At 26.4% G+C, this 17185-nt stretch overlaps 2 protein-coding genes across 5 annotated transcripts; one reads left to right on the forward strand and one right to left on the reverse strand.

The window, feature by feature from the left end:
• The first annotated feature begins 55 nt into the window (after window positions 1-55).
• On the forward strand, window positions 56-747 carry LOC113551484 (succinate dehydrogenase assembly factor 4, mitochondrial-like). Its single transcript, XM_026953753.1, has 2 exons — window positions 56-355; window positions 418-747. The coding sequence occupies exons 1-2, from the start codon at window positions 217-219 to the stop codon at window positions 585-587; spliced, it is 309 nt and encodes a 102-aa protein (XP_026809554.1). The 5' UTR covers window positions 56-216; the 3' UTR covers window positions 588-747.
• On the reverse strand, window positions 602-13471 carry LOC113551460 (protein polybromo-1). 4 transcript variants are annotated; one of them, XM_026953731.1, is made up of 31 exons: window positions 13323-13471; window positions 13108-13254; window positions 11427-11546; window positions 11229-11354; window positions 10710-10832; window positions 10387-10578; window positions 9672-9931; window positions 9355-9539; window positions 9165-9277; window positions 9002-9100; window positions 8764-8829; window positions 8540-8707; window positions 8300-8467; window positions 8078-8208; window positions 7467-7991; window positions 7228-7407; window positions 5435-5603; window positions 5109-5354; window positions 4873-5049; window positions 4651-4812; window positions 4423-4583; window positions 4118-4287; window positions 3887-4059; window positions 3754-3828; window positions 3409-3690; window positions 3089-3341; window positions 2863-3016; window positions 2520-2611; window positions 1280-1345; window positions 1087-1192; window positions 602-1019 (listed from the first exon to the last, which is right to left on the reverse strand). In XM_026953731.1, the coding sequence occupies exons 2-31, from the start codon at window positions 13210-13212 to the stop codon at window positions 800-802; spliced, it is 5067 nt and encodes a 1688-aa protein (XP_026809532.1). In that variant the 5' UTR covers window positions 13213-13254; window positions 13323-13471; the 3' UTR covers window positions 602-799. The 4 variants fall into 4 exon arrangements, with proteins under 4 accessions (XP_026809532.1, XP_026809542.1, XP_026809525.1 ...); XM_026953741.1 differs by lacking the exon at window positions 2520-2611 and adding an exon at window positions 1482-1558 and having other exon boundaries at window positions 13102-13254; XM_026953715.1 differs by having other exon boundaries at window positions 800-1019; window positions 13102-13254.
• Window positions 13472-17185: the final 3714 nt, after the last annotated feature.

Below are 17185 nucleotides of genomic sequence, written 5' to 3' on the forward strand. Positions count from 1 at the left end.
GACTCTAGGTTAAAGATAGTGAATTGAAATCAGTAATCCATACATGATAAAGAAATACCATAGGGCATGGATTCAGATTGTAATTACTTAATTGTGTAATGTGTTGTTAACTACATGATGTAAATAATAACTATAATAAGCTCGACATTGAAAACTTTACTTTGATTTAATTACCAGCCAACAACATTAAAACACTTATTTATTATAACTAGTATCATGTATTCGATGAATATATTCCGACAAACATCTACAGTACGCTTGTCAATCAAACAATGTCCAATACAGCTAACTAAATATAAATCCACAGATTCCAAAAAAGATTTAAAAGAAAAAATTAAAATGAAAACACCAATCGGTAATGTAAAATAACAATTAAGATAAGCTATAAGTAATAACTTTTACTTATTGTCATTAAAGGAAAATTAGATGAAATTGAAGCTGGTAAACATCCATTTCAAGAAAAAGAGCCTTTGAAAGAATGGCCTGAAGGCCGTAATCCAGTAACTGGGGAAAAAAATGGCCCAAAAGGACCTGAACCAACTAGATATGGCGATTGGGAGAGAAAAGGAAGAGTGACAGATTTTTAAATTCAATACACATGTATAATATAAATCATTTATTTATAATTAAATATCTATAGTAGGTAAATTGTAAATTATATTTTTAAGATAATAGTAAAAAAAAACTAATGCATTTTGCTTTTTGATGAATAGTTTATGTTAATAAAAAAAAACTTTCTAATACTAAGTGAGTTTGACAAAACAGTAATTGTTTATAAATTATATCAAAAATCAGTAACTTATTCGTCTGTTTTTGAAAGACCCATGGCATCTTTCATCATAAAATTTCTTAGTGCCCACAAAGCGTTTAAAACGTTTCCATGGTTACCAATTCCTTTTCCCAACCATTGTATGGCTGGAAGCGAATTTGGGTCATCTGGTCCTTTGGTATTTTCTTGTGTAGCAATCAATTGACGTTCCCAATTGGATTTGCTTTCCAGATTTAAACTCTCAATGTATCTGAAAAATATAAAAAGAAAATAATATAAACACTCAAATAAAAATTTAATGTTTTAATTTTAATTACTTGATATAAGCTTCAGAATGAAATACTCTAGTAGGTCTTGGTGGCACAGTTACAAATAGTGGCTCAGGATGTTTGCTAATAGTAATGCTATTATTACTCGCCGAACCTAAATCAATGTTAATATCATTAAAAAAAAATGTATTATATTTAGGATTTATACTGTCTATAAAATACTTATTACAAATATAAATACCATTTTGAGACATGGGCGAAGGAGTATTCCTATTAATCTGATTTAAAACATTGACAGCTCCTCCAACTATACATAAAAAACGTGTTATATTTTAATGGTTAAATAAATGGTTCTTTTTCCTATTTATTACGTACTTCTTTTTTGTAATAAACTTACTACTTCAAAAAAGCTTATAAATATTTATTTTGTGGCAAAGACTTACTAGGTTGATTTGCAAACTGTTGTGGTATTGGTTGAGCCATTTGTTCTTTTTTCAAACGTGTCGACAGTACAACATTTCTATAAAGCGGTTTAAATTCAACTTAAAAAAGCCACACACAACATGCTAATACAAGTTGATTTGGTTAATATGCAACATTAATAATCCTAGTCACTTCTAGAGTTTTAAGACATTAAAATATATATATATATATAAATAACTTGTCACTTGAACTAGTTGAAAAAAATTTTTTTTTAATTATAAAAATTTTTAGTAGAAAATTAATGTGCTATTAAACAAATTACCATGAATATATGAACGTATAATACTACATTATATATATACTAGAGCTCTTTTAGGATGGATTGACACATCCATGCACACAGTGTTGATTATTTAGACCAGGCAAAACCATAAATAATTATTAAAAATGGCTGAGCCAAGTCTAACACTACATTTTATAATTTGAGCCAAATCAAGCTTAAAATTAAATAAATTCCAAAACATGAATTCCTAATTTTTTTTTTTGCTAGCAGTGAAATAAAATTTTAATCTAGTAAAAAAAAAATTATTTTTTAGAAAGATCGGAATTTAATGAATTTTTATGACTGAAAATATGAAAGTAAAATATATCAGACTTAACATTTAAAAAGTAAAATTATATTAACAATGAGTCTGTGCAGAGCTATAATATACATTAAAAAATTATAAAAATTCATTACTAATTTTTCAAACTAACAAATAAATAAAATACTAATACAAACTGCCAAATCAAATAAAAAGTAATATCAGCCGTTTAAAATAAAAATTGCTTATAGTTTTTCCTATTAAAGACAAAGATAATAGTTTTTAAGTATAAACTGTATAGTTAAAATTGCAAATGAATTCAAATAACTAAACTACTAACACCAATTCTAAAAAAAAAAGAAGAAAACAAAGAAAACATAAAACAAAACATTTTAATACTAAATAATTATTTTTTAATAAAAATTATGGCCATGCTAAAATAAATATAAACTAAATTTTGAAGAAAAAACAGACCATTCGAATTTTCCACTGGAGGTGGAGATACAGATGACACAGATAAAACAGAAGTGGTAGTAATGACTGAGCGAGTGCTCGACATTAAATTTCTGAAATTAAAGTATGATTGTTGATAGTAAACAATAAATAGAGTACTTAAAATATTAAATTCAATTGATTAGTTTCAAAAAATATATTTATATTGGAAATTATTTTCTATCAAATATAATTTGAGCATAAAATCCCATTAATCAATCTAATATTTTCAAAAAATATTGCTGGTTCATCTTGGTGGATACTATATCATATATAAGTAATATTATATAATAACTCTAAGCATAAAAATATAAATTATATTTACTTGTTGCGTTCCGATAACGGTACTGGCTTCCCAGGATTTTTAAGTATATGCACTTCTTTTACATGTCTAACTAGACGATGTAAACTTGGAAATGGAGCAATACCAGTCTTTTTAACTCTAAGACATCCTCTCCACTGACATTGAAATTCAATTTCTTGTGAAATTAAAAAATTACATAATAAAAATAGATATATATTTTAATTACTTTATAAAAGAAAATGTATACCACTGGGAGGAATTGCTGCAAAGAATGTCTGCACGTGTCCATATTGATCAGCTACAGCATGATCTAAACAATCTGACTGATCTTCAAATTGCCAATCACAATTGTCCCAACCACATTCCCAAATTAGATCAGAACCTTCTGAAGGAGGTGGTGCTTGGTGTGCCTGTTGACGCCATTGTGGATAATTTTCTTCATTTAATCTATTTGCACGTTCTTCATATGCCATTTTTTCTGTCTGTGATAAATTACGCCACTGTAATTTCAAAGCATTAGGAAATTAGTTAATGATTTCATTGTGATATTTTTTAAATATAATTTACTTCATTTCCAACAATACGACTGACTTCACCAAAACTACGATCTGGATTATTTTGTACAATAGCTTTTCGAACATCGCTTGTGTATAATATGTAACCAGTGACAAGTTTTTTATGATTAGGGTTCTTTTTTCTAGATGATGTTGGAGTAGACATGATTATTGAAGTATTCAATGTACGCTCACCCAAGTCAGAAGAACTGACAGATGGTGGACCCCCATCCATTGAATCTTCTGTCATTGTATCAGCTGGTTCTAGTTTTGGCATAGCTGGAGAACTAACATTCTGTAATCATAATGAAGATAATATTTAATATAATACAAAAATAAAGCATTATATTGATCTTACAGATACAGAATCGTAATGTTGGTTGTATACAGTTTTGACATCACTTGATTGAGTATTGTTTTCAGTAGCTCCAACCTAGAATATAATTATATTTAATAAGAATTAATAACATTTTTTTAATAAAGTTACTTACTTTTACTGGATGAATGAGTCTTCTAAAGAAATAAAACTCATCTTGATTTACAACTGGAGAATGAGTATATTTTTTTAATCCATCTTTAGGCAATTCTTTTATTTGTTTAGTAGATTCATCATAAATTGATTCACAAAGATAAACATCATCTTCAGCTATTTCTGCTGGACGACCTATAAAATAAATATAAAAATAAAATATGTAATTTAAGAAATAATTTATTATATTTACATGATATATATTCGGCATGTTCTAACACAGAACATTTTCCTGTGATTTTTAATATTAATACTGTTTCCTCATTATTAGTTAACAAAACTTCCTGTTTAAAGAATTGTCTACCAGAAAAATTTGGAAGATCTATGGGAGTTAGTAATACAGGACCAAAAACAAACGCTCCTCTGAAAATTAAAAACATATCAATAAATTTATTTTATAATTGATATAGTTAATTTATAGCATAAGGCTACTTGTACAAATATGTAGGCCGGCGCCTTTAGTCTTATTTAATTTTTGTTTATTTAAGATTTACTTACTGCTTATTAACCCAAATTTTATCAACTTGGACTATCTGATTTTGATCATTTTTTACATAAACAAAATCGCCTGGTTTGAGTATACCTACATGAGTGTTGTATTGTTCATAGTAAACATTTCCATCATCAATAACTCCAGGAGGATTTGGTATTATTACATTCTGTTTAATAAAACAAAATTATGTTTACAGAAACTTATATGACTTAATGCAAAGTAAAAATACTAACTGGTTTTTCTTTTTCAATTATTTTTTCGTGTTCTTCAAGTTCTGCTATTTCTTCTTTATGCTTTTCTACACGGTCACGGAATACAGACATTACACGTTTAGGGTCCAAAGGTTCATCTCTTTCAACTAATTTCCATGGGGCAGTTAAGCTTAAGGCCCAATTCTAAAATATTCACATAATTTACTAACTTAATTTCAAGAATACTAGCCGTATTGTATTTACTTTGATTTTTTTGAAATTTCTACATCTAGATGAGTATCTAGATTCACATACATATACATCTTTTTCATCAAATCCTTTTGGTTGATAGCGGAAATAATCTTTAACACTTACAACAGCACAACGTCCTTTAATTCGACTAACTGGTATTGTAATATTTAAATCAGTCTTAAAAACTTCCTAAAAATAAATCAAGTATTATTAAATTATAATTTTTGATTAAAATAAAAACCAAAAACCTTTTCTAAAAATTTTCGAGTTGATAAATGATAAGTTTCACTAGGTCTATAAAAATGATTTCCATACAACATTTGTTGTGATTCTTGATTAGTCCATAATCGTTGAATATTTAATATCATCAGTTCTTGGCCTCGTTCTTGAGGTTCTGCATAAACAAAATCGCCAACTCTATAAACTAAATGATTAACACAAACCGAATCATCTGCAGTGCCAGCAATATGTGGTGGTGTATTCTCTTCTTGTTCCTTAAATATAAGAATTAGAATAAAATTTTAAAAAAATAAATCAAAAATATCTGTACTAAAAATAAAATAAAAATATATACTTCTAAGGCATTATCTTCTGTTTTAATTTCATCCTCTTCTGGATTACCACTTATAGATTCTTCAGCCATCTTTCTTTCTCTCATATCATTTACTGATAACGATAAATCCAATAGAGAATAATTTAAAGCAGGTGAATTTAACAAATCTCCATTACGACATACTTCATCTCTATAATTTATTGACATATAAATAAACTTAAACATATATTATTTATTTAATATTTATTATTATTTAAACAGTCCAAGAATTTAAATGAAGTAATTGTAGATTATACGTATAAAATGAGAAAAAGAAATTTAAACTTGAAATATTGTGTAACGAACTATGATTTTATTATATTTTATAATAATTAGTGCAGCAACAAGGAATAAGATTAATGTTTAGATTAGGCTTTATTGGAATTTCTAAATTTATATTTTAAAGAAAAAAAACCAATTTCACCACATGGAGTTTAATGAGGATTATTTGGGATTTTGAGGGAGGATAAAGACTATCCACTTAATAAGTGGGATAACTAAAAATTAAATAAAGAGTAATATAATTTGATGAACTGTTGAAACTGTTGGAATTTTTAAGTCATTAGGGAAATAATTATTTTTGATAAATTGTGAAGCAGAATAAAATTTGAAGAGGGTAAATTTATTACCTGTGAAGGTTAATCTGCTTAGATAAAATACTTGTCAAAGCCCAATTTCCATTTCCGCTACACTAATTTTATGATAACTTTATAAATGATTTGTTAAAGGTGGAGAAAGAAGCAGATAGAGCTAGGATAGTCTAAAATTGACTGATATTCTTATTTTTTTAAATGCTGAACCCAAGTAAGTTAGACATCTATCAAACATCAAACCCAAGTATTTCACTGTCAGGTAATTGGGATCAAATTATTAAAACTATTAAAGTATACAATCAAAATGAAATTACTGTTATTTTAAACAAACCACAATAGTAAAAACTATATTAATAGTAGCGCCCAGATTTATATGCATTTGTATGTTTTTTCCGACACGTACAGCATATTTCAATATTTTAAGATTTTTCTTTACATGTAGACGGTTTTTGAATGCATGATATGTAATATTTTGATTATAATAATTAAATAACGTATTTAGTTATATTTACAGTCAATACAATTTGCTTTTGGTATGTATTTATTTTCATTTAGCCACATACCAAATTTATAAAAAAAAGAAATATTTTCATTATTGCCTTTTCAGATTAAAATTAAAATATACAACATCACTAATGAAAATTTATCATAATATAAAATAATTTTATCTTATAATATTAAAAATAATTAAATTTAAGATTTTTTTAGCATATTTTTTAGTTTCAAAGATATATTTCTAAAGAAAAAGGGCATGAATGCATATTTTTAAGGTAGAGCATATAACTCTGGGCTCTAATTATTAGTTTATTCTATTTTAGACTTAACTGCTGAAGTCAGAGGTTCACAACCATTTTTAACTCACAGCGCCCTAAAATATATTTTAAGAATTCAGAGGCAGTCTATAGTGGTATACTGTATATTTATACTTATATTTTATAACTATTATTTTCTTTAGCTATACATGACCAAACAATAATATATTATATAACAAAATATAATAATTAATGCATTAAATACACACATTATATCTTTTATAAAAACGTTATTTTTAAATTGTGAAAAATATATATAATTTGTTTATATTTGAAATAATTTTACTGCACTATAAATTATTTAAGTTTGCAACATGCTGGTTAGAAACCCAAGATTCAAGCAGTAAATAAAAAAAATGAGCAAACAAACCTTTGTCTAATGAAATATGACTGTAATTCAATAGAATCTTCAAATACTTGTGAATCTGTTCGTGAAAGTTGGCGGGCGCGTTCCAAACAAGCAAATAAATCCTCTTGGAAAGTATCTAATCGTTTATACTGATTACCATCTAATCTTCGTTTAATCAGATCTAGAGATAAGCCTCTTACCCTAAATAAATTATTTAAATTTAATTACTTAAATATAATCAAAATTATTGTTAAATTTACTTATTGCCATCAATATCATCATGTTCAGGTAGTTCTGCCATAGAATCAGAAAAACATCGACCTTCCTCATCTTGGTGATTATATACACTAGCAAATAATGAAGTCAACAATTCCTGTACTGCACTTTGTACATCAGGTGTACTATCTTCATCTGCTCTTAATTGTAATTTTGTTTGCAATGTGAGTCTTTGTAAGGTCAATGCATCTTTGTAAATTTGAGAATCTGGTTCATTATATTTACAAGCATTGTCAAACATCAACACAAAATCTGCAGCTAAATCATCAAGGCTTTCGTACAAATTATTCTTCAACTTTTGAGATATAACTTCCAAATTAATAGGTTTTTTTATCACTTCATAATAGTCTGGATATTCACTTTTAGAAGGTAGTTTCATAAAAATAATAGACAACAAACGACCTTTTTGATCTTTAAAATCTTTGATTGTGTTGAACAATGTACGCATTTTTTGTAAAGTTGCTTGAGGAAGTTGGGATTTTCGAAATTTCAACAAAGAACTTGAAACACTGATATTACAATATATTATTATTTTAATTGTATTAATATTTTAAAAATAAATTTGTTCAAAGTAAATTAATATAACATAACTTACATTTTATTAGGTTTGGTCAAAACAGGTCCCAATTCTTTTGAACGATCCAATAATACTTTTTCTAATGTATTTGCATCCTCATAAATAAGTGATCCTTCTTCATTAAATTGACGACAATTATCAAACATTAACTAAAGCAAACAAAATATAAAAATATATAATTAAGAACATTATGGTTTTTATAGCTGTAATAAAAACCCTATATTTATTTCAAAAGATTACTTTGAAGTCTTGTAATATTTCATCTTCACTTTTGTATTTTTCTTGTTTTATCTTTTCTTCAATTGTCAGCATATCAATTGGTTCGGCTATAACTTTGTAATAATCAGGGTAAAGTTTTTTAGATGGTCTTTCCATAAACATTAACATAGGTACACGGCCGTGTTCAGTCTATTAAATAAATATAAACCATATTTAAGTCAAGCAATTACATTTTTTTTAACAATTGAATATCACTCATACCGTATAATCCATAAGACACTTGCACAAAGCATACAAACGTCTTTTTAAAGGAATATTATTCAAGTATTTTCCACGGGTAAGACATCGTGGTGATCTAGCAAACTTTTTGGATGTTCGAGATGTTGATTGTAAATCGTCATCAGCAGAATCATCTTCACTATCAGAATACTAGAAAAATAAAAGGTAATAAAGATTTTTTTATAACATATACTGATAGTACATACTTGATGCCCTAAATCTAACAATTCTTGAGCCTTAGTTTGCATAACCTTTTGTAATTTTACAGCATCCTAAAAATAAAGCAAACAATTATATAAATAACAAATATCAATAAAAATTATTTCTTTTTAAATACCATAAATAATTTTTTAATACATAAGAATAAAAAACAAATTTTTCTTCATATTCATTATTATATTTATAATAATTATACCAAGTTACTATATAATAATTAATAATTACCTTATACTGTTTTGTGTCTGGGGTGAAATATTTTTTTGCATTTTCTAACATCACATTCATATCCCCAGCCACTTCACTGACTGTACCATAGTCACCATTCTAAGCAAGCATATAATATAATTATTAATTAATATGAAACAAATTAGATATTTTTATAAATTACTTTTAATTTTTTGCCAATTTGCATTAATGAAAGTGGGTTTCTAATTTCATGATAGTAATTAGGATAGTACCGTTTGGATGGTAATTTCCAGAATGAATCACTTAGTAAATTTCCTAAATTGAACATTTCAAGTAAATGCTTCATTAGTTATAACAATAAATATTTAAAATTTAAATATCAAATTTGTTACCTTGTAACCCAGTGGCAGAACGAACAGCGTTGTATAACTGCCACCTAGGATTATCAGGGCCATCAGCATTACTTTGACTATCAGTCACAGTATCTTCATCCAGATCTGAATCTTCCTCATCCTCAGATTGTAAAGCAGCAGTTACAGCTGACATTGATGTTTGACTACCTCTCATACGTTTGGCCCTTAACAATTACATAATTCATTATTAAAAAAAATTAAAATGAAAATAATGAATATAATAAAAGCAAAATGTTATAGAAAATAAAATAATTTAAATAACTATAAATATTCATTTATTAAATGAAATAATTTACCTTATTCTTTCACTACTTTTGCTTGGTGCATATTTTCCATGATCTACTTCTATCTTTTTACTAGTAATTACTTTTTTTAATGTTTTAGCATCTTTATATATTTGTGAACCAGGTTCATTGAATAAACATGCATTTTTAGTCATTATCAACAATTCTCGTTCCATTTCAGCTAAATTTGCATATTTTCCATCTTGTATCTTACGAGCAATAGATCGCAAATCAATTGGATTTTCAATTACTTCATAATAATTTGGATAACGCTAAATATAAAGAAAAAATAATAAAATATTTCAACAAAATTCAAACTTAAAATTGAATACTATACTCCATACCACGAGAGAACACATACGGCAGCTGACCGAAACTCGTTGTTTTTCGCACACAAACGTCCTCTCTCTACTAAACAATCTCAAACCGAAACAAGTCGTTCGCTATCGGAACAAATCGGTTACATTGCCGTATGTGTTTTCTTGTTGTATGGTGGGAGAAATGTGGCATCAAAACAATGGAGTGCGATAATTTGAATGTGCAAGCCATAAGTGTTATGTTTAAAGCTGGACTAATATATATTTTTAAATGAAAATAATGTCTTGTTTATCTTAGGATTTTTAGTAATTAGTAAAAAATTTTAAAAACTTAATAACCTATAGTTACACTAACTACATTATTCTAAACTCAAACATATAATTTTTCACAGTAAGTAAAATTTGATTACTTTTTTAGAAGGCAAGAGTTGAAATGCTGCTGACAATAATCGATTCTCATTATCTGTAGCAGACATAACAGCAGTAAATAAGTCTTCACACATGGCTAATTCATCATCTCCACCTACAACTGAAGAATTACTCTCTTCTTCATCAGTCTGTTCAGATTTTGACATTGAGGCTGCTGATCCACCTCTTTTCCCCTAATAATAAAATTTAAATTAATGTTATACCAACATTTAAACCTTTGAGATATATACTTAATTTCCCGTTTTGTTTAAAGTAAAAGCTAATAAATTCAACATACTAAACAAAAAATTTATAATTAACTTACTAGTTTTCCTACACGAATAACAAGTTTTTCTTTAGGTGTTCCTTCTCTCTCTAAAATATTATTTTTGGTTGCTAAAAATACATCCCACAATTCAACTGCATCTTTATACTCTTGAGAATTTTTCTGAAAATATTATATTGACTTTTAACATACTTAGTTTATATTGAAATAAAAATAATTTATAATTTATTATAATTAAGTATTTTTTAATTTATTTGATTAAATAAACTCTAATAGCATAAAATACGAGGCAAATTTTGTATATACTATTAATCTTTGTATTGAGTGCTTGAGTTTAATATTATAATTTATGACAAATTTTGTTCTAACAAATATTTAATATAAATACATATAAAGTATTAAATGTTATTTAAAACATTGCATATATAATTCTGTTTCCATAAGTCAATACTTTGTTTAAAATAAATAAGCTATAATCAATGAAGAAAATTTAAATGTAATATACATACCATTAGTTATCATATGAACATAGAACCTAAGATATGTAAAAATAATTACCTTATAAAACGACTTGGCATTATTTGTAAGAAGTTCCAAATCAGCTTGTAAATCATCAACATCATCATATTCATCTGTTTTAATTTTCTGTTGAATCTTTATCAAATCTATTGGATTAGAAACAACCTGTAAAATTGAAATGAAAAATATAAAATGTACATAATTATCAATAATAAATAAGAATAGTAAGTTAGTTACATCATAATATGTTGGTTCTTGTCTTCTTTTTGGTGCTCTAATAAAACTATCACATAATAGCATGCCATCTTCTTTTTTAAAATTTCTTATAGTATCATAAACTGATTGAACTATGTCCACCTACAACATAACCACATCGATTGAATGTGTTACTAATTATAACCTTTACAATTTTTAAATAAATTATGAAAAAAATGGATATAAAATGATTGTATATAAACAATTTTAAATACAATAGTTAGAAAAATTCTTATTTTAATAAGGCAGATCTTTTAATTAGTATTATAGATAAGACATATTGTAGCTATAAATCTAATAATTTGATTACACTTTGCTCTATTAAAAAACCACAGTTTTGAAATTATATTAAAAATTATAATACATATTATATTTTCTTTCATAAAATAATATATTGTTGCTAATTACTTTAGTGTATTTACATAGTATGAAAATCTCTACAACATATATCTCTTAACCCTGCATAGGTCGCGTACCTTAATAGGACGTTGGTAGTCGCGTGGATTACAATTGTAATCCTTTTTTTTTTTTTGTGTTTTTTTATAGGTTCTAAGTTTTTATTGAAAATTTAAATTATAGTTATATACTAAGAATATATTGATAAATATAGTGAAATGAAGAAAAAATTTATATTTTTATTTTTTACTTTAAAATATGAATTTTAACTTAATGAGAATAAATAATCATTTCTTAGAATTTGTTTTCTTAAATTGTAATGCTATTCAATGTAATTAAATTCTTATAATATTCCTGTATAAACATATTAATATTCAAGTAATTTACAGATACCTTAGCTCTCTATAAAAAAAATTAGAAAAAAACAAGAGTACTTTATAACTTTTTACATTTTAAATCTTTTAATCATAAAAAAAAATTTTATTGAATTGAATTATTTTAAGTTGATTCCTCACTATGTTCTTGATCACAACACACAATGCAAATGTATTTCAAATGATCTGGACACACCCATGTAAAACAACATACTCATGATTTTCTCGTACTTTTGTTTTTTAATTATTATGATTAAAAATAACCTAAAAAATAAACGTGCGTGAAAGATCGTGTGGCATACAATGGTAATCCAACTAACTTTGAACTCCGATAACAACGACAACTTCTGCAACCCTTATTTGAAAACGATCTAATTATATTAGGCAATATGTCATTTGAAAGTACTGAAAAGATGAAATAATTTCATTGGTTTTCAAAATACGAAAAAAAAATTTATTTTTACATGGATTACAATATTAATCTGCGCGACCTATGCAAGGTTAATAAAGTATTTAATTTAAATGAAAATCTTTAATTCAAAAATGAATTGACACATTACTAAGTATCGATTGACAAATATTTTTAATAATTATTATAGTTAATTTATGTAAATGATATGAAATGAAATATAGTATAATATATTTAAGTAAATAAAATGAAAATAAAGTAAAATTAGGTAATTAAACACAATCGAGATCTCCATTTATTTTCTATATTTTCATGACAGCTGAATCAAAAAACTGTAAGTTCATCTATTGATAAATATATAAGTAATCAACTAATCTAAGACATGTAATTTTTTGATTCAATCCCTGTATAAGTTTATATTATTATCTATTTTACATCTACATATTCGTATGATATAAAATTTTCTATTCGAAATTACATATACCGGATCCACTCGTCTTTTCTTGCGTATGTGCTCAACTGGTGAACTTTCTACTTCGTCATCAGTTGCACGACTAGCAATTGATGACGCTCTCCTGCGTCGATTCATTATTTAAACAGTTTTCTACCGTAGATGTTAGAAAAAGTCGTCCTAGAACATACACATGAATTAAACATTCGTGAATACTCCACAGTTTATGTATACCAGTTTGTACTTACCCTTAGGTACACCAAGTATTGTAATCGGATATTTATAATGAAAAATAGTCAAAATAATGGAATAAAAATAAATGGTTTAATAAACTAAGCAATGAGAAAAACCAAACACATATCGGTTGTGCACTATATAGTGCATTAATGCGGCTGATGCAGCCTGCGAAATCCAAGTATAAACACTAAAATAATAGTGATAACAATTTTTATTGATTATTCAATATTGTTTACAAAATAAAAGCCTACCATTGGTTGTAAGTGTGGTTGTTGTTTCTTCCATGATAAATCATGATAATTTCTTTATCATGGCTGCATTTTGAAACTGCAGTACTCATAGTGTTACTCTATGGCAGTACTGCAACTGCACTAACAATTGTAGGGTATGTAGGTAAATCCGTCATAAAAACACAGAACATGGCAAATTTGCATTCGGTTGAACTAATTTACTATTTAGTATTGTCAACTTTAATAGTAGAGTAAATTTAGCTATTATCAAAGTTACAGATCATAACCTTATCTGTGCTCACAAGTTTGCTTTTTAGTTTTTACAATACTTTTATTTTTAAGTTATAAATAAACATTTTTAATTTATAACATTTTTATATTATTAATTAGTATTTTTTATACTCGTATCATTGATTAAAAATTAAAATATCAAATAAAACTCAATCTGACTTAGATAATAAGTTAAATACACTCTGATTTTAAAGCAAACCATTTAAAAATAGTTCTATTCATCACAAATATTTTGTATAATAAATTATTGTCGTATGTGTGTTGTATGTAACGACAACGCAGACGAATGGAGCGTTTTTTAGAGTTAGAGCCACATATCCGATTTTTAAGGAGGTTTATATAGGCAATTTTAATTGTTGTCCCATATGTTAGCATAAACAATCAACATGATATTTAAATTCTATAGAAAAAGATTTCTATTTTTAAATTTACTGAATTTTCACACTACATAGAAGAGAACTTAATAATCGGTAGGTTGATTACATTTTTCCGAAAACATTGCATTAACGTATTATAATATTATTAATATTATGATATTTACTTTCGAGATAATAATACCTAACTGTAAATACCGTAAAATAGTATGAATACGATCATAGTATAAATAGATATATCTAAATATTCATCTACATAATATTTTAAAAATAAATTACCTACGCTAAAATGTATGATGTACAAAATTCTTTAAGTCTCCGGGAATAATATTTTTGAATTACAACAAAATATATAAGAATTAATAAATAAACGATATTATATTATTATCTAGAGTATTTATTAGACTTTAATTTTTATTTAAATTTTTACAAGAATCATGACCATTATAAAACTATGATATTTCACATGGACATGCAATTAGGATTCTGCGTCTTTTAGATACTAAATAGTACTAACAGTAGGGTTGTTCGTTGCTCGATTGTCGTAATATGTAATTGTTAAAAATTCAAAAATAATTGAAAATTTCGATTAATCAGATTTTTATCAAGAATACAATTATTCGGTTGTTTTAACTGTTTAGTAAAATTAATCGATTAATTGAAATAATATAACAGCCATACTACTCGTATATAGTATGTGTATAATGTATAATTAACATATGCGCTTTAATCAAAAAATTAAGTCAATTAAGATCTACATGGGTAATTTCTTTTAAAAATAGACACATATTTTATTAACAAAAATTATGTTTTTATTATTTTATTAACATCTTATAAGTACGAGTTATTCCGTCAGATAAAATAATTATCTATAAACCGTAATAACAATAACTATTTTATACGCGCTTCTATATTAGCGCAATTGGTAATTGATATATACTATATTTATTACATATTGTGTTTCTACGATATTAATATTATAATTTTAAAACAAAATTTAAAATTATTTCTGAGAAAAAAGTTTTAACACTAACATTTATATAGTTTACGGAAACAATGACTAAATATGAAAAAAAATTAGTACTCGCATAAATAGTGGAATAGTGTTTTATCGACTTATATATTCGTATAGGTACATTAGATAAAATGCTTTCCTTTAAACATGGGGGCTCATATATTATGAGTGAATTCTGCAATATAATATCATTTTAGTTCATATTAAGTCGTCACCGTTGATTCGATCTAAGCGGAATTTGCCTGCACTATAGCTACTACACATTCGTCCGCAAAACCATTTTTACTAATTTTCATAATTATTATTATATGACTACTATACACACGTTAAACACGTATTATTGGCACATTTTGAATCATCGTGACACCCAATCTGATCGCTGTAGATAAAAAATATTCAGACCTACTCATGAAATGATATCCGTTAAGCGTGTCGGACTAAATCTGTACAACTTTGTGTTAGACTAAACCAGTCGAATGAAACCTGCAATCGTAAATCATAATGTTATATAATTATATTCAATATTACGACATTATATGTGCTATTATTGTAAATTTTTATTTTTGTTAAATATTATTGATTTTTAAATAATGTAAATAATAAATATCTACTTAGAATTTTGAAGGCCCACGAAAAGATTCCTAATGTAGCCCTCGAACTAATATACCAATTTAAAAGAAGATGCAACAAGATAGGTGCAACAATTAGTAGTTAGAACCATCGAGAAGAACACTATACTTGTAAGAATACACCGGGAAGAAAGAAAAATAAGCGACTAGATATAGGTACTAAAGAGTGTTGTAACAGCAGTAGAATATGACGGATGAACAGGAATTTGCAAAATGGTCATAAGAATCAAGAATCAGCTCAATGTTTTCCAGACTCGACCTATGCTGTAATATTAGAACAACTGGCTGTGGTAGGGGGGGAGGTCACGACAATTTTACATAGTCCTCGAAAGCGCTCAGCAAAACAATTAAGACGCGATTTGATTAGCCACCGCTACGATAAAGTCGAAAAGTGTAGAACATACTTCTACGGCCATGATTTGATCTTTTAATATTAGTTACACTGTTATAGTTAAATACACCAAGTTACACACTGTCCACAACCGTATTTTAATTGGTCATACTTCATATTATACTCTATGTCTTTAGTGATGATAGGCGCAATTTTAGTTTTAAATTTGGGGGGGGGGGCTCCGGGCTATTATAATTTGCATGTATGTATTGTGTATGTACTCCCTGAGATATATATAGGGATGGCCTGGGAGATAATTCATTACCCAGGCCACATATCAATGTTTACCTGATAGGCGTTACTTAAGTGGTGGGGGTAGGGGATGGCTAAGTTTATGTTCTACTCCTCCAGACCAACACTACCCAATTTATTTTATAATAATTTATTTACCTAATAATATTTTGGCTATTAATTATTATTATATGAAAGAGGATATAAAATAAATAGACATTCAATTAGTGTCAATATTTTTGTGAGACTGTTCATCTCAATTCAATTTGAAGCCTGAAGGCCTAGTTACACCTATCTCTATGACTTTGTATTCTCTTTAAACAATTGAACAAAAAGTTCAATTAGCCACTATATGCTTGAATTTTTTATTGCAAATTATATTTTATAAACACTAATAAACAAATATAAATTATACATTAAATTAAGCTTTTATAATTAATTTTATATCTTAAATATAAATAATAAGTTATGACATTTTAAAGACATGTTGAAAGAAGCTACTTTTTTATGACAATAAATCAATATTTGATTATTATCAATATTTATTAAAATGTATTTTTCAACTAACATTAACATTAACGATTCAGCATTTTCATTACAGTTTACTTCTTAACCTTTTTTTTTATATAAGTACTTTAATGTAGAAAATGATGGTTAAAAGGCAATTTGGGTAACAGAAAGACACAATAACTAATTATAAACAACTGTTAATA

The sequence above is a fragment of the Rhopalosiphum maidis genome, chromosome 1 (assembly GCF_003676215.2).
Source record: "Rhopalosiphum maidis isolate BTI-1 chromosome 1, ASM367621v3, whole genome shotgun sequence".
NCBI lineage: Eukaryota > Metazoa > Arthropoda > Insecta > Hemiptera > Aphididae > Rhopalosiphum > Rhopalosiphum maidis.